The sequence below is a fragment of the Mytilus edulis genome, chromosome 10 (assembly GCF_963676685.1).
Source record: "Mytilus edulis chromosome 10, xbMytEdul2.2, whole genome shotgun sequence".
NCBI classification, from domain to species: Eukaryota; Metazoa; Mollusca; class Bivalvia; order Mytilida; family Mytilidae; genus Mytilus; species Mytilus edulis.
Window position 1 is genome coordinate 76,725,134 of NC_092353.1, and position 19,225 is coordinate 76,744,358.

General features: G+C 32.0%; 1 protein-coding gene across 2 annotated transcripts in view; it reads left to right on the forward strand.

The window, feature by feature from the left end:
• LOC139491931 (E3 ubiquitin-protein ligase HACE1-like) overlaps nucleotides 1-19,225 on the forward strand; it is a 428,049-nt gene that overhangs the window by 42,286 nt on the left and 366,538 nt on the right. Inside the window, exons 10-22 of one of the 2 annotated variants that reach the window (XM_071279876.1) lie at nucleotides 1,826-1,927; nucleotides 2,456-2,562; nucleotides 5,857-6,019; nucleotides 9,616-9,974; nucleotides 11,082-11,150; nucleotides 11,687-11,774; nucleotides 13,210-13,321; nucleotides 13,920-14,017; nucleotides 14,869-14,956; nucleotides 15,612-15,761; nucleotides 16,412-16,473; nucleotides 17,233-17,367; nucleotides 17,763-17,894. The exons of the other annotated variant lie outside the window; for it this stretch is intronic. Coding sequence (XP_071135977.1) covers nucleotides 1,826-1,927; nucleotides 2,456-2,562; nucleotides 5,857-6,019; nucleotides 9,616-9,974; nucleotides 11,082-11,150; nucleotides 11,687-11,774; nucleotides 13,210-13,321; nucleotides 13,920-14,017; nucleotides 14,869-14,956; nucleotides 15,612-15,761; nucleotides 16,412-16,473; nucleotides 17,233-17,367; nucleotides 17,763-17,894 — 1,665 coding nt within the window. The remainder of the gene's footprint in view (nucleotides 1-1,825; nucleotides 1,928-2,455; nucleotides 2,563-5,856; nucleotides 6,020-9,615; nucleotides 9,975-11,081; nucleotides 11,151-11,686; nucleotides 11,775-13,209; nucleotides 13,322-13,919; nucleotides 14,018-14,868; nucleotides 14,957-15,611; nucleotides 15,762-16,411; nucleotides 16,474-17,232; nucleotides 17,368-17,762; nucleotides 17,895-19,225) is intronic. 2 annotated transcript variants of the gene reach the window in all.

Genomic DNA, 19,225 nt, shown 5'->3' on the forward strand with positions numbered 1-19,225 from the left:
TTTATGAGAATAAACTATCTATCTATTTTAAACATGCTTTTTAGGTCAAAATAATCTCTAGCTGCGGAACCGTAACTCTTATGGTCCCTTTTTTATGTTGCGGAAAGAGTTAAAAAAATAACATAAGGACCTAAGAGCTACAGTTCTGCAGCTAGACAATCTCAGATTTAAGTGTCTTTCATTAAGAGAAGCGTATCTGGTAGGACATTTTCCACCCCAACAGATCTGCTTCATGACCAAGAAGAACCTAAAACACTAGCCAAATCCATCTAAGGACAACTTTACCTCATGAAGTTGAAACCTTTGGTATCTTTCATCCCTCTTTTATATAGTTTCAGCTTAATAATTTCTAATCTTATCAACGGAAAATTTAAAACAAGGTTTCGTTATGAGTCATGTTAGCAGGAAATAATCATTATTGTTTTATTTTGAATTTTGGAAAATATGGTATCCCTTTCAGTTTCATGTTAGTATATTTTTCAAGAACATCTCCCTGTTGTGTCTATTATATCCATATAATTTTATAAGCATTTATTTCCTTGTTACAGAAATTTTGTCAATTGTTACATATTTCATACAGATTTAACAAATTTACTGAAACAATGAAATTACTTTTATATGTTCCCGTAAGCATGTTTTTTTTTAAGGTCAAACATACCTGTCAACTGACCCGTATTCTGCGGGTGTGACCCGAGATTTTCACAATTCTGAGGGATCACCCAGAACACCCGCCGGGTCATTGAAATAACCCGGAAATTCCGAAAATGACCCGATTTCACCCGTATTTCTTAGCCTTTAGATTGATTTCATAAGTAATATTCCTTTGAAATACCGGCAAATTCGTAATTCTTCCATGAACAGGAAGTTCATCTAGCTATGTAAACTGTCAAATTAAGTGACCCATTAAGTGCATGGCTTCACTTGACAGCTTTGGTGTCAAACACACTGTTAATTAACACCAATTACCTTAGCTTTAGGTCGTAAATAAATTGCACCATAATTTGGTTTACAAACTGAACTAGAGTTACTTCCCCTTATTTGTCACCATTCAAAATTATTCCTTATATTTACGTTTTATGGGTGAAAAAGATTAAATCATAAAAATATAAAATTCAAATACATATTGAAAAATAACTTTTCATTATTTTTTTATACCTTTATACAATTTTTTAAAAAAAGTTGAAAATTATTTTTTTTACATTTATACTTCCTTTAACTGTATTACTATATTTTATCATAGTCTAATTTCCTTGTCAAATGAAAAATATTGTGGTTAAAGGCTACATAGTCAAAAGTCACAAATATTTAAGAATTACATTAAATTCTAGTGTTTGATGATTGTAGTATTGTTTCTCAAAAAGTAAAGCACATAAGACTGAGTTACACAATTTATAAAAATCTTTAAAAGTTAAATGAAATAATATTTTATTAGATTTAAAATGACTTAACAAGTGAACATGCATTGATGTTTTGGTATCTTTGATATACATTATAAGAAAATGTACCATAAATACTGAAATTCAGCTCGAAAAAAGTTCGTACACGTTATGACCTGAGATTTGATTCTTCAATGCAGGTCATGACCTGCATTTTCATCGTCACAGGTTGACAGGTATGGGTCAAAACAATCTCAGACTCAAATATCTTTCATTAAGTTTAATATTCACACAACTTAATTGAATCGACTAAAGTAGACACTTAAGTGTTTAAAAAGTGTACAAAATCTTGTGATGAACCTGAAATTTGATGTCAAAATGGGCCCTTACTTTAACATACTCTTATGTATATATATATATACAAACCCTTTCTATTTTATATATTTCAGGGAGGCTACTGTGAAACCTGTGACAATTTACTGACACATTTTCCTAAATTATTTGAACAATTGATTCAGATGGTCAGGAAAGAACATCTCAAAGAATCTATGGTAAATGAAATTATAAAATCTGTACATATAAAAAATAAGAAGATGTGGTATGATTGCCAATGAGATACCTCTCCAAAAGAGACCAAATGATACAGAAATTGTCTCTTGTATTTGTGACACTTTTACCTATTGTGTTTGTTTTGTTCACACATCATTGTCAATTTAATGGAATTTGATGCAATTGTCATACAAGATGACAAGTGAGAGGTTTAGCTAGCTTTAAAACCAGGTTTAATCCACTATTTTGTACAGAAGAAAATGCCTGTACCAAGTCAGAAATATGATATACATTATTTTGATATGTTTGAGCTTTTGATTTTGCCATTTGATTAAGGACTTTCCGTTTTGAATTTGCCTCTGAGTTCAGTATTTTTGTGATTTGATTTTTTGCAATGCACACATCACAGGGAGGCCATGCAAATCGATACACAGTAAAAATATTACAATCGGCAATCATACACAATCTGTATCATAATACAGATCAGACACCCAGAAATTAAGATAAAAACTTTCTTTTTATATTTTAAGTATTTGAAGGTGCTGAAATTTCTGTGTAAAAAGAATAATGAAATGGCAGATGGAATATTGGTAGCTTTAGCTGAGGAACTATCAAACATTGGACATAATCTTCTGAGGTTAGCTGACTTATTTTTACATTGTATAAAAAAAGTCAAGGGTAATACAAAGGGGCAATAAAATACTGTTTGTGTAACAAACACCATGGCCAAAATAGATTGATTGATTGTTGATTGCTTAACGTCCAGTGGCAAATATTTCATGCATATTCAGGACGAGAACAAGTTCACAATAAATACAATATGTAGGTCTTGTCATAATATAGGCCATTTGGGATGATGGTCAGGGAAATTTGGACTGCCACTGGAAAATGAGGGTTTGCCTTGCAACAGGCCAACTACGGGCCCTCAAAGAGTTGTTGCAAGGGTTCTTAACGTGCAAAGAGTGTGGCTCTCTCTTTACACGAGACATCAGATTTAACTTCCCCATTCTGACCGGACGTGACTGTGAACTTATTACAGCCAAAATAGAAGAGATAAACATACAAATAACAGTAAACAAAAGCTATCTGAATGCTTAATGACATGATCTGTACCAAAAACTGAGGATGAACTCAGGTACCAACTACCATAAAATTCAACTGTTTGCTTTGATATTCCTATTACTTGTATGCATATTACAATTTTGAAGCCATCTGATCATCAACATATGGTTACAGCAATAAAAAGGCATTGTATGTATTATAATATGAAATTTCCTTGGATGCTAAGATTTTCAAGCATTTTTTTACTTTGACCCCTTTGAAAATATGAAAGGGTATTTATTAATGTAGATTTAGAATAATTTTTAACCAAAACTTTTATCAGATAAATTAGTGGCATTAAGGTGGTATGGGAGTCTAAAATAAAAATGATAGAATTTGTTCATACTTTGCCAAAACGTAGTATCTATTGATTTATGTTGAAAAATATAATAAATATGACAGGTCATCGCGCATTTTCTCAAGCTACAGGACGTGACAAAATGACACATTTTGTATGGTTTATACTGGAAAAACACCATTTTGTGATTAGAAACTAAACAAAATGATAGAATTGTTAAATACTTAAGCAAAAGATAGCTTTCAGACAATGCTTTGAGAATATCAAAAGAAAAGATAGGGTCACTGACGTTTTTTCCGGGTAAAATACAAAATAGGAATATTCCATGTAGAATCCTTCAGAAAATGCACTGTACTAGAGTTACCTCCCCTTAAAATGCCATTTTTTTTTTTATAAACAGCCAAAAATAATCAATATTTGCAAAAATATTAATATTTATAAGTTATATTCTTGTAAATTGGTTCTTTTAATTGAAAATTCACATTAAATATCTGCATTCCTGCATCAAATTTTGCTAACTTGATAGAAAATCTGGACCTTTGTTTCCCGTTTTTTTACAATCCAAGATGGAGGAAGACACCCATACCACCTTAAATATATTTTGTTTGTAAAGTATCCCTATTTCCTTGAAAATACATAAAACTGGACAATTTGACATTGCTTTAATTGCTATAATTTTGTGAATTAACATACCTATCAATCTCACAGTCCTATCAATCTCAGCCTCTTCTTACTTTACATTAACTAATCTATACACTGTGTGAGCACGACCAACTACAGTTAACAATTGATAGGTTTAGCTGAAAGGAAATGAGATTTTATAAATTTCAATGCAATTTAATGTCATACAATGATGTACATTTACAAATATAACTTTTGTCTGAAAAGTTAAGTGAAATATTTTAAAAATAATTCAAGGGAAGGAAAACTCTTAAACTGTGACATCCTGCAGGATGGAAAGAAATGTACAATACGGGTTTGTTCTAAAATATTTCCTGCTTTTATATATATATATATATATATATATATATATATATATATATATGTTTGTAAATACCAAAACCATAAATAAACCTCTTATTTGGTCCTGGTTGGAAAGAAAGTAATATAAAAAATTATAATATCTTGTAAAATAGTTCGTATGTCAGATAGCTGTAACTTTGTCAATAGTGAACAATTTTAGTAATTTTGGTAACAAATGAAAGCTTTAGGTCTTTTAATCACTGTAGAACCCTTGTTGAATGTTTCTTTTGAATAATAAAAAAGATATATGAATTTATAACAGGGAGCACATTTGCTCTACTGTTCAGTTCAGAAGTTTTTTGTACAACCGAAAATCCAGGAACCAGTGCACTCTAAGTATGTTGAATTATCCAACAGAAGTCAGGATAGTTTAATAACTGACATGGTTGACTGCCATACAAGACAGGATAAGGTATAGTTCTATAACTGACATGGTTGACTGCCATACAAGACAGGATAAGGTATAGTTCTATAACTGACATGGTTGACTGCCATACAAGACAGGATAAGGTATAGTTCTATAACTGACATGGTTGACTGCCATACAAGACAGGATAAGGTATAGTTCTATAACTGACATGGTTGACTGCCATACAAGACAGGATAAGGTATAGTTCTATAACTGACATGGTTGACTGCCATACAAGACAGGATAAGGTATAGTTCTATAACTGACATGGTTGACTGCCATACAAGACAGGATAAGGTATAGTTCTATAACTGACATGGTTGACTGCCATACAAGACAGGATAAGGTATAGTTCTATAAATGACATGACTGACTGCCACTGTTTTTGAACTTGAGGCAAAGTAGCCATTTATTCTTCAAAATGCAGACTTAACATAGAAAGCAATTGGGCTATGAATAAGTGGTTATTTATGCCCCCGCATTAAGTGTTACCTTGTTCATCCTATCTGTCACATTTGTCCATCTTTATGTCCCCAAAATTGGTTTCCGTTCTCTAATTTTAGTTTGCATCAAACATGCAAATGTTATAAAACTTTTACACAATGTTTTTAACCACTAAACACAGATCAAGTTTGATATAAGGTGACATCACTTATACCATCCGTTAGTTATTCCTCTTTATAAACATAAATATTGCTGAATTCTTCGTTTCAGTTCTCTGACTTTAGTTTGCCTCAACCAAATATTATGAAACTTACAACACAATGCATATGACCCCGAAATACTGATTATGTTTGAAATTGGGTGGCATCACTTTTACCATTCATGAGTTATGACCCTTTATAAATTAAAAAAATGTTGAATCTGTTGTTTCAGTTCATGAACTTCAGTTTGCCTCAACCAAATGTTATGAAATTTATATACAATGCTTATAATCATCGAACGCTCTAAAATACTGGAATTCTGCATTTGTATGTGGAAGTTGACGGGAGCATATTTACAAGTGGAAGAATCCTTTTAAATTATCAACTTATACTATGTTTATTCTTATTTTTAGTTTATCCAGTAATGTTGAAGTCTATGTTATTCTCTGCTTACAGTTTATCTAGTAATGTTGAAGTCCATGTTTCTGTACTGTTGACCTGTGTCAGAGTTCTATGTAAACTTTACACATCAGTGTACCAGTCTATGACATCTTCCATACAGTCAGCTGTAGCCAATGGGGTCACACCTGTCTCACCAAAAACTATAAGGATATTCAAGGTTATTTGATTATTTATATCACATGAACTATTGGTGACAGTGAATAATATAGACAAAATGATATACTAGCTGTTAATTGAAAAACTTTTGCACTGATTTGTTTATTGTGAAAATTGTGATTTTTTCTATACAAAGAGTGACATTTTGAATTTTGATAGCTTTTCTTGTCTGGCTCCCGATAATACCAAAAATTATAAAAAATAATCTCACATTTTTAGCTCACCTGGCCCGAAGGGCCAAGTGAGCTTTTCTCATCACTTGGCGTCCGTGGTCTGTCGTAATCGTCCGTCGTCGCAGTCGTTAACTTTTTCCATTTTGAACTTCTTCTAGAGAACCATGGAATGAAACCAAACATGGCATCAATGTTCCTTATGAGGTGCTGACCAAGTGTTGTTACTTTGTAGCCGATCCATCATTTAAAATGGCCGCCAGCGGGGGACTTAGTTTAACATAGGACCCTATGGGAAATGCATACAAATGACTTCTTCTAGAGAACCACTAAATGGAATGAAACCAAACATTGCATGAATGTTCCTAATGAGATGCTGACCAAGTTTTGTTACTTTGTAGCCGATCCATCATCCAAGATAGCCGCCAGCGGGTGACTTAGTTTAACATAGGACCCTATGGGAAATGCATACAAATGACTTCTTCTAGAGAACCACTGAATGGAATGAAACCAAACATGGCATGAATGTTCCTTATGAGGTGGTGACCAAGTGCTGTTACTTTGCAGCCGATCCATCATCCAAGATGGCCGCCAGCGAGGGACTTAGTTTAACATAGGACCCTATGGGAAATGCATACACATGACTTCTCCTAGAGAACCACTGAATGGAATGAAACCAAACATGGCATGAATGTTCCTAATGAGGTGGTGACCAAGTGTTGTTACTTTGTAGCCGAGCCATCATCCCAGATGGCTGCCAGCAGGGGACTTAGTTTAACATAGGACCATATGGGAAATGATAACAAAGGACTTCTTCTAGAGAACCACTGAAGAGAATGAAACCAAACATGGCATCAATGTTCCTTATGAGGTGCTGACCAAGTGTTGTTACTTTGTAGCTGATTCGTCCTCCAAGATGGCCACCAGCAGGAGACTTAGTTTAACATAGGACCCTATGGGAAATGCATACAAATGACTTCTTCTAGAGAACCACTAAATGGAATAAAACCAAACATGGCATTAATGTTCCTTATGAGGTGGTGACCAAGTGTTGTTACTTTGTAGCCGATCCATCATCCAAGATAACCGCCAGAGGGTGACTTAGTTTAACATAGGACCCTATGGGAAATGCATACAAATGACTTTTCTAGAGAACCACTGAATGGAATGAAACCAAACATGGCATGAATGTTCCTTATGAGGTGGTGACCATGTGTTGTTACTTTGTAGCCGATCCATCATCCAAGATGGTCACCAGCGGGGGACTTAGTTTAACATAGGATCCTATGGGAAATGCATACACATGACTTCTTCTAGAGAACCACTGAATGGAATAAAATCAAACATGGTATTAATGTTCCTTATGAGGTGCTGACCAAGTGTTTTTACTTTGTAGCTGATCCATCATCCAAGATGGCCACTTGCGGGGGGCTTAGTTTAACATAGGACCCTATGGGAAATTCATACAAATGACTTCTTTAAGAGAACCACTAAATGGAATGAAACCAAACATGGCATTAATGTTCCTTATGAGGTGCTGACCAAGTGTTGTTACTTTGTAGCTGATCCTTCATGCAAGATGGCCGCTAGCGGGGGGGACTTAGTTTAACATAGGACCCTATGGGAAATTCATACAAATGACTTCTTTTAGAGAACCACTAAATGGAATGAAACCCAACATGGCATTAATGTTCCGTATGAGGTGCTGACCAAGTGTTGTTACTTTGTAGCTGATCCACCATCCAAGATGGCCGCTAGCAGGGGGGGGACTTAGTTTAACATAGGACCTCTATGGGAAATGCATACAAATGACATCTTTTAGAGACCCACTGAATGGAATGAAACCAAACATAGCATGAATGTTCCTTATGAGATGCTGACCAAGTGTTGTTACTTTGTCTGCGATCTATCATCCACGATGGCTGCCAGCGGGGGGCTTAGTTTAACATAGGACCCTATGGGAAATGCATACAAAAGTCTTCTTCTAGAGAACCACAGAACTGAATGAAATCAAACATAGCATGAATAGTCCTTTCCTTATGAGGTGCTGGCCAAGTGTTGTTACCTTGTAGCCAAATTTTATCTGTTTTTATACGACCACAAAAAATTTTTTGGTCGTATATTGGTATGATGTTTGCGTCGTCGTCTGCGTCGTCGTCGTCCGAATACTTTAGTTTTCACACTCTAACTTTAATAAAAGTGAATAGAAATCTATGAAATTTTAACACAAGGTTTATGACCACAAAAGGAAAGTTGGTATTGATTTTGGGAGTTTTGGTCCCAACATTTTAGGAATTAGGGGCCAAAAAGGGCCCAAATAAGCATTTTCTTGGTTTTCGCACTATATCTTTAGTTTAAGCGAATAGAAATCTATGAAATTTTGACACAAGGTTAATGACCACAAAAGGAAGGTTGGGATTGATTTTGGGAGTTTTGGTTCTAACAGTTTAGGAATTAGGGGCCAAAAAAGGTCCCAAATAAGCATTATTCTTGGTTTTCGCACGATAACTTTAGTATAAGTAAAAATAAATCAATGAAATTTAAACACAAGGTTTATAACCACAAAAGAAAGGTTGGGATTGATTTTGGGAGTTTTGGTCCCAACAGTTTAGGAATTAGGGGCCAAAAAGGGGCCCAAATAAGCATTATTCTTGGTTTTCGTACCATAACTTTAGTGTAAGTAAATAGAAATCTATGAAATTTAAACACACGGTTTATGACCATAAAAAGAAGGTTGGGTTTGATTTTGGGAGTTATGGTCCCAACAGTTTAGGAAAAAGGGGCCGAAAAATTGAACTTTGTAGTGAATTGTTCAAAGGCAAAAAAAATATTTTAAGTTCATTAGACCACATTCATTCTGTGTCAGAAACCTATGCTGTGTCAACTATTTAATCAAAATCCAAATTGAGAGCTGAATCCAGCTTGAATGTTGTGTCCATACTTGCCCCAACTGTTCAGAGTTCAACCTATGCGGTCGTATAAAGCTGCGCCCTGCGGAACATCTGGTGATATGATTTTAAAAACCCAAGTAGAGTCAGGTGAGCGATACAGGCTCTTGAGAGCCTGTAGTTGTTAGTTAACAACTGTGAAACATAGAAAAAAGGAAAAAAAAGGCATCCAAAAATTTATGAATGTACAGTGTATGTTAATAAAAGTGTCATGACGAAAAAAACAGTGAAAGTCCATCAAGTTAATAGTCCTTGGCTTTTAAATTTTCAGCTTTGAGCATTCCTGATGAAGGTAAATCCAGAAAATCACTACATCAACATGACCCTACAATGAATTCCCAATGTATTCTTAGTTCAGCTTTTTCTTTGTCATCATTGCTATGTCATAAATAAAATTCTGGTATTCATTCATTTGTATAACATGTATAATGTTGTGTGTTTTAAATCAAAAATGTTAATTTTCTAATAAAATGTTTCAGCCAGCAGAAAGTCTATGGCAGCTTCTTGAAGACTGGCTGAATTTACTACAAGTAGAATTTGATCAGAAAAGTCCCAGACAATCGATGGCAAATCTTTCAGAAAAAGATAATGAATCTCAGCAAGCTGAAAATCCAAAGACAATGAATACCACTAACTCCTCAAATGCATCTCCACAACAACAAAAGGCAGTTAATCAGTACTCAGATGTGAACTGTAGTAAAGATAAACTTCAAGTATCTGAGGGAATTTTAAAACATATGAGTTTAGAGGACCAGGATGTCATTGGTGCTACATTACCAAGGATCTGTGGTGTTGTACAGGCATTTTATATCACATGTTCTTGTCATACCCAATCAGAGTAAGACTTTTTATATCACATGTTTTGTCATGCCCAGTCAGAGTAAGACATTTTAATCACATTTTCTTGTTATACTCAATTAGAGTAAGACATTTGATATCACATGTTCTTGTCATACCCAATATGAGTAAGACATTTTATCACATGTTCTTGTACTTTCATACCCAATCCGAATAAGACACTTTATATCGCATGATCTTGTCATACCCAAGCAGAATAAGATACTTCATATCACATGTTCTTGTGATATCCAATCAGGGTAAGACATTTTATATCACATGTTCCTGTCATACCCAATCAATGTAAGGTGTTCTTATCATATTCAATTAGAGTAAACATTTTTATATCACATGGTCTTATATTACCAAATCAGTACAAGAAATTAACATATAAAATATTAAATAGAAATATCAACATTTGTTAAAGTATCCATTTACTCACTAATCTCATTTAGACATTCTGTTGACAGCTGGAGTGTGCATATATTTCTATTTTATGCTTCAGTTTTATGACATTTGGTCCAGAAAGAAATGTGGAGGTTTTTATCCACAAGTAAAACTGTATTAACCTTCCCATTTATAATGCTTTCAAGGCCAGATCAGGCTTTTTTGACCATGGATATTAGTTTGGACATCTATTACTTTGGAACTACGAAGTTGAATATAAGGGGTTGGTGTTGTCTATTGTGTGTGTATGTTTTTTTTATATCTAAATCTATATAATAACTGTTTAAGACCAAAAATATATGAAAATAATGGGATGTCGTATAATTACTATCCAACAAAAAACACAAACAAGATACAAACAATAGAGTGAAAATTTTAAAAAGTAGCCTTGAGAATAAGTTAAACTTTTGTATGCCAAACATGTCTTTCCTATACAGAAGGCTATTCAGTGATGCTTGAATCTAAATGAGTGAAACAATGTATACTGTAATTTCTGCATTGTTTGCATGAAGAAAATGTATGTTTTTGTTGAAGACATTTTGTTTTAAAGCAGAAATTTTCTTGAAAGTTTTTTTTTTAAAATGCATGACATTTTTTAGTCTGTTTACTTCAAAATGCTTTTGAGTTATTTAAAAATGATTAGTTTTTACTTTAATTTTAGGATTACATCTCCAAGATTTATAGAGTTTGTTTGTAAACATAATAAGGTGCTCAAAGCTTTAGTTCAGAGGTAAACATACATATAGTTTGTTTTACATTATTAAGATACCTATAACATGATGAGAATAATTCTTGCATATCTTAAGATGGTTGAACACATGCTATTCATTTAAGCAGTACAATTTAGGAATTTTTACTATAACTGACTGAAAGATCAGATTATTTGATTATTATTCATTAAAAGATATGTTTTTGCATCAGATACCCTAGTTTGAAACTGTAAATTTATTATCATTAATGAAATAATGTTGGCATTTTTTTTATAATTAAAGAAATATAGTAAAATGCCAGATACATGTGTAGCAGGGTCATAGTCAGTTAGAGTAGAACCTCATTGTGTTGAAATACTTGCAAAACTTATTCCTCCTTTACACTCCTGGCTGAGGATATATGATACATTCTTGAAATGAAACAACATAATGTAATTGGGACCTTGTAGGATTAGAATGTAAAATAAGTCAAATAGTTTTGTTGGGTCCCTAAGACTTCACCATATTGATGTACTATTGAATGTCCATAATTGATGTCTCAGTTGATATATTTCAGAAATACTACTGTGATATTTGATCATTTCCATTTCTTATTGGAATGTCCAGAACTGATGTCCCAGTTTATACATATCATTAAATTGCAGGTATGAATTAGTATATATATATATATATATATATATATATATATATATATGAGACTATGAGTACTGTAATTTAAGAAATAGTGACATGCAGGTATTATTGTGATTTTGTCATTTTAGACTAAAATGCAATGTTAATTTTTGCGATATGGAGAAAAATCTAGTTTAATTCCTATATAAAAAATTCAAAATGCGAGTTTAAATTATTGCGATGATCACCCTGTTGCATTTTTTGCAATAATAAAAAACATCTCAATAATTTTTGAATTTACAGTATTACAGATAACTAATGACATAGAGGTGACTCCAGGTACCATAACTTCATGTTTATTATGTGTATCATATATAACAAACAAAAAGTATAGGTAATGCCAAAAAAACACATAATTGACAGCTCCTAATGATTCATAGTCCTTCTTAAACATTCTGCACATGCTGCAGGGACAGAATGATGGATTAATAGTGGCACCACATTGCGCTCAAGGAAATTTGTATATTTAGCATTAATGACAGTCACTATAAAAGTGTCTAATTAAGTTGTACCCAAAATATGCTTGTATAACTAATTGTGCAGAGTACCAAATTAATTTTTAAGTGAAAATTGTCACATACAAAGCTGCAGCTTTTAACTATTAGTGGTGTATAATACCAGTGTCTTAATCTGATACAAACAGTATGGTCTAACAATGCTAGTTATAGATAAGTACTCTATAGACATGTTGCCGCATTAATGTTGTATGGTAGTAAAAAGGAACTAGCTGCCATCTTGAATTGCATGATTTATATTTAGAAAATAGAAAATAAAAAAGAAGATGTGGTATGATTGCCAATAAGGCAACTCTTCACAAGAGACCAAATGACACAGAAATAATCATTAACAAGTCACATTACGGCCTTCAACAATGAGCTAAGAACATACCCCATAGTCAGGTTTTAAAGTCCCTGAAATCACAAATGCAAAACAATTCAAAAGAGAAAACTAATTTCCTAATTAATATATACATTTTTTTACCAAAAAAAAAAAATATATCACACAGCAGCGAACATCAAACTTTATTGTAGCAAAGACGACAATAATTTTTTTTATAGACTTCCAAATTATCTCACCTTTAGCTTGTATTTGATTCAAAAAGAAGAATTAGTTCATTATATTTACATTTTAGGATACAAGTTATATCAATTTGATTGTTCGTTTCCTATGAGCTGTTGTACTGTTATAATGTGAAGCATGTACTGTAATGATGAAGTACATTTGAAAATGAGATATAATTTCGGAATGCCTCCCAATTGTTTCTTCTGCCAATCAACCTTATGGATTATTATGCAACATAAATAAAATAAATACTAGTCAAGTTCAAATTTCAATTTTAGAAAAAAAACTTAACATAAATTTGTGATAAAATGTTTTTAATTCAATTATTTTAATAATTTTCCTCAGCCTTTCGTGAAAAGAAGAGAATGGTTTTACCAGAATATATCCGATGATGAAAATCCAAGTGAAGTATTACATATCCCAGCTACTGACGAGGACATTCTCATTATAAATAGAGGTAAGGATATATCCCAGCAACTGACGAGGACATTCTCATTATAAATAGAGGTAAGGATATATCCCAGCAACTGACCAGGACATTCTCTTTATAAATAGAGGTAGTGTTTTGCTAAATTATATTAAAAAAGGGAAATAATCTTATCTTTTGTTATTTTTACTCCCTCCTCCATATTTTCTTAATTAATTTAAATACAGCTTAATAATAAAGCAAAGACTGAATAATTTGATGAGTAAAATTATTTTTATTCAATTGATTGATCAAGATGACTACAATAGCATTGCATATTTAAGTTATATTATGTTGCTAATATGATAAGTTTAAGTACACATATTTGTTTATTCAAATACACAAACCACAACTAGTTATTAGAAAAGAAATATTTAGTTAAATTTTATGTTTATTTGTAAATAAAAAATATCATCGTGTAACGAAGGGGTGTTCCTTACCAGATTTGTTTTATTATTATTTCATGACTAGAAAGTAACGTCTTCCATATGTCTCTTATACAACATATATTGAATGTTGGAATTGTGTACAAAACATAATGATTTCATGTTTATAAAACTGATTACCGTACCTATTTTTTTATGAACAGAAAGAATATTTGACAGTAGCTGTGATAGGGTGCTTAAAGAAAATCCTGATAAATTGAAGAAAGGACTGGCGTTAAAGTTTGATGGTGAAGAGGGCATGGTACTTATATTATTTGGATTATTTGTAATCCATCTTTTGTACTTCTCTTTAAAATATTTTGTAGATCTAAAATTTGTTTTTAAATATTTACGTCAGATAAGTAATATTGATTATTGTAACTTTAATTATATATTCTTGTTGTTAAATTCTAAATCTTTAAATGTCATAAATATATCAATTTTTTCCAAAAAATAGGTTTTATATGTGTTTATTTTTTCACATTAAGAATATGAATGAATAACAACAAAATTTCTTACTCTGGTTTTTGTCTAAATGTCAAAGGAATACCTATGATACATATCATTTCCATTACCAGAAATACTCTTTTACTATTCTCTGAATTCTTATGTCATTTAAATGTTTTGTAGGCTATCTGGAGCCCGCCATCTGACACCAATTAAAACCAAACACTAGATCAGAAAGTTAACAATTGGAAACAAGCATATTGCTTAGGATAAGAATTCATAACTTGCTCTCCAGTATTACCAATGTTATTTCAACTGATCGGGCGGAGCTTTTGTTTTAATTTGCATAAGGACAGTCTATTTGAAGATGTGTGTGACAAGGATGATTACCGTTATAACTATTTCTGATTTTTAATCACCTATCAGTGTCATCAAAGGAATTTACAAAACAATGACTGGCACTTCATTGATGAGTTTATCCTAAAACACCTATCTATAGATGGACTGTTTTATTGTGAGCGAATCCGTTAAACTCTGCCCAGTCAAGTGAAATAAATAGAGTAATACCATTTCTTGATAAAGAAATTTAAATGCAATGGCCATGAAATAAAAAATCAAATGGGATATCTTAATCATTAAACATTATTTTTACTTGATTAATTGTAGGGGCAGGGAGTAGTGAGAGAATGGTTTGATGTTTTATCTAAAGAAATCCTAAATCCAGATTATGCATTGTTTACCCAGTCAGCAGATGGTATGTAAATATTTTAAGGCTTAAAGATAAATGGTTTAATATTTTTTTAAGATAACCGTTTATGTTTTAAATGTCCAAATTACAGCACTCTTCTGATCTACCATCAACAAGAACGCTCATAAGGAAAAACTTGAAAGCTATGAATGTTTAAATACTTCAATTGCTACATGACCAAATAGACCTTAGCAAATAGTTATGAGGAAAAATAAGGAGATGTGCTGTCATTTAGACTATAAATTTTTTAAGATTTCAGAAATACTTAATGTCAGATCTATAAATTTAATGTTGTAAAAGAAGCACAAGAATTTCAAAGATGGAACCATTTTTTACACCAAACACTACTGTCACCAAATTTAGATCTTGGTATAGAAATACTTTTCCAAGGTCTTGTTGAGAGAGAAAAAATGAAACAAGTGCATACCTGAAAAAGAACACATGTACAGGAGGGACTGGGAAAAAAGTTCTAAATACTCTATAATTATATTAATGGATGGTTCTTATAATGTATGCATTAATACATGACAACATATATTATGTACGTTGATATATATTTAAGATGTACTTTTTAGCACAAAATTACATTATCATCCTATTATTGTGTGAATATCTTTTTAAGGAGTTCTTTTTTACTCTTTTACGAAAATATCTTTTTTAGGGAGTACATTCCAGCCAAACAGTAACTCAGCTATTAATCCAGACCACCTTAACTACTTTAGATTTGCAGGACAAATTTTAGGACTTTGTCTCTATCACAAGCAGTTAATCAATGTTTACTTTACCAGATCATTCTATAAACATATCCTTGGTAAGTTTGATTAACTGTAAGTTAAACCTCGTGAAAGAAACCAGGCCTGTAGTTTAGAATGTAAGAGAATGCTTTAAAGTTTCATCCGTGATAATTGAATAAAAATTCAAATAGGAAGTTGTAAGACTTTACAAACAAAAATTTCTGAAAAGTTGTTCTTATCATAATATAGGTTTATTGGTTAATGTCATTTGGGTAGTTTAAAAAAAATGTTTGCTTTTGAAAAATGAGAGGCAAAAGATACCACAGTGATATTTTCACTGGTAAGTCAAAAACAAACTGACAATATGAATGTGATAGGCAACAACCAAAAAACAATGAAAAAACAAACTACATAAAACGCAACCTAGAAAACTAAAGATTGAGTTAAAAAAAAAGAGGGTGATCCCAGGTGCTCCAGAAGAGAAAAATGATTTTGTTCCATATGTGATACCCATCGTGGTACTCCTATAAAAGAAGTAGACACCTCAAGTGTTCAGGCATTGCGCAAAGAAAGCATCACAAGTTACCATACTATCTTTCAGCACATTCTAATTGAATAAAACAACAGATTGAAACACTAGGATATCTGACTATTTTAGATAGTATATTATTATTCCCATAACAAACAGGAATAAAAACATATGTACAATTTGACCTTTAATTTGTAGGTATTCCAGTGAACTATACAGATGTGGCATCTATTGATCCTGACTATGCTAAAAATCTACAAGTATGTGTTTTATTCAAAATATTTTCCTTTAATCAATCAAGAATATGAAACAATTAACAGAAGAAAGATTTGATATCTCTTGAAAAACTTGCTATCATATACAGTAACTGATTACCTGGTTTCATGCCATTAATATGGCATACTAGAAACCAGTGACAGTATGGAACTTTTACTTTTTCTCTTGCAAAGCTATTTTTAACAAAGATAACAAATGCATTGATAAGTTCTGTTGTTTTAACCAAAAATATCGATAGATAAAATATGATTTTCGTAGGGTAAATTTTGAATAGCTATCTGAGACATTATAAAGATATTCATACAAAAATTTATAGCTAATAGAAGAATTCAAAAAGAAAAAATATTCAACGAGTGACCTGAGAACCCATTAAATTCAGGGATGCAAGTAGTGTATATATGAGTTAATTATCAGTGTTGTTCTGTCATTTGTCTGTCACAAGTTGAATATTTTTTGATATTTGAATCTATGATATGTTATTCTTTTGATTACATTGGCAAATTGCTTTTTTTCTAAAATTAAAGTAGAAAATGTAAGGAACTATATCTATTTCAAAGCCTTCACAATTTATTTTGATCTGACGTCTTGACAATGCCTTTTGTTATATGACATCAGAGGAGTGAAATAACTACGTTTGTTTTACATGTGAAATTATCATGTCTTTTTTTTCACTGGGAAATTAATGGAATTCATTGCAACCAATGTAATAATTTCCCATAACGGTTGTTGACTTTATATAACAGTGGATACTTGACCATGACATTGACAACTTAGGATTGGACTTAACATTTTCTGTTGAGACTGATGTGTTTGGTGTGATGCAGGAAGTAGAACTAAAACCAGGAGGCAGTAAGATAACAGTGACAGAGGAAAATAAGGTATAGTTGAGCTTGTAAGAGCTATGGAATTATATAAATGCATGGAGTGATTCACTGCATAGGCTGCCTAATTCTAGATATAATTTTATTACAATGCTTGTGACTGCAACTTTGGTAAACAATTATTTTAAACACCCAATATGCATGAAACTAATGATGAAGATATCACCTAGTAATTTACACTTGTATATCAATCATCTAGTCTTTCAAAGACATTTATCATATTGAAAAGAAATGCTTACATACAAAAGCACAAAGAAGTAGGTAGAGAGTTTTATGCAGAACATGATTGATGCAATTTCTATTTGCTTAGTACAATTTGTAACAGAAATTCCAATGATAAATAGGTTCTCAATTTAACATCATCAATATAGAATTATTATATGGTATTGCAGACAGAGTACGCTCAGCTAGTAACAGAATTAAGAATGACAAGAGCTATACAGCCACAGATAAATAGCTTTCTATCTGGTTTCCATCAGTACATTCCCCAATCACTTATACAAATGTTTGATGAATATGAACTGGTTAGTATCATTTATTACAGAAAAATCTAGAGACATACAAATTTTCAATTTTGAGGTTATATTTTATTTATTATGACTTTCAATTTGATTTAGAGAAGGAAAAAAACTAAGGTGGTACAAAACACTACAGGGAGATAACTCTGTAAAATCAGCTAAATGATTTAAACACATTCTATATTAAGCTTGTCAATGATCAAAACTAGTGTTTTACAAACTGCTATATATCCAATGAAGTTTTTCCGACAAAGTGTGTGGTTCAATTTTTTTTTTTTTTAATATTTTTGTCAAATAGTCAAAGTAAATATTTTTCAAAATTTCATGAACGAGCCAAGTTAATTTTAGTCAAGGTATTTGGTAAATGTACCACCTTAAGGAGTTCAATATTAGTTACATTGAATTTTTTACCTTATATTTCCTGTTAAAGGAAGATAATTAGTCCAAACTATTAATGCATTTTACATATTTCAGGAAATAAATTCCCGTGACAGAGATACTCTTATATTTTGTATGTCACTGAAGAGATGTTCTTTATAATTTTTGATATTACTTAACAAAATTATATGAATGAGTTTGGTTTCTATGGCAACAGAATTCTAATTAAAACAAAACATGAGTTACTGTATTTATGTACTATTTTAGAAGTTAATGTTGTCAGGTATTCCAGAGATAGATATCAGTGACTGGGAGAAACATACAGAATACAATGGCTATGATAGACAATGATGATTTACTGTATTTATGTTCTATTTTAGGAGTTAATGTTGTCAGGTATTCCAGAGATAGATATCGGTGACTGGGAGAAACATACAGAATACAATGGCTATGATAGACAGCGATGATTTACTGTATTTATGTTCTATTTTAGGAGTTAATGTTGTCAGGTATTCCAGAAATAGATATCAGTGACTGGGAGAAACATACAGAATACAATGGCTATGATAGACAATGATGATTTACTGTATTTATGTTCTATTTTAGGAGTTAATGTTGTCAGGTATTCCAGAGATAGACATCAGTGACTGGGAGAAACATACAGAATACAATGGCTATGATAGACAATGATGATTTACTGTATTTATGTTCTATTTTAGGAGTTAATGTTGTCAGGTATACCAGAGATAGACATCAGTGACTGGGAGAATCATACAGAATACAATGGCTATGATAGACAATGATGATTTACTGTATTTATGTACTATTTTAGGAGTTAATGTTGTCAGGTATCCCAGAGATAGATATCAGTGACTGGGAGAATCATACAGAATACAATGGCTATGATAGACAGTGATGATTTACTGTATTTATGTTCTATTTTAGGAGTTAATGTTGTC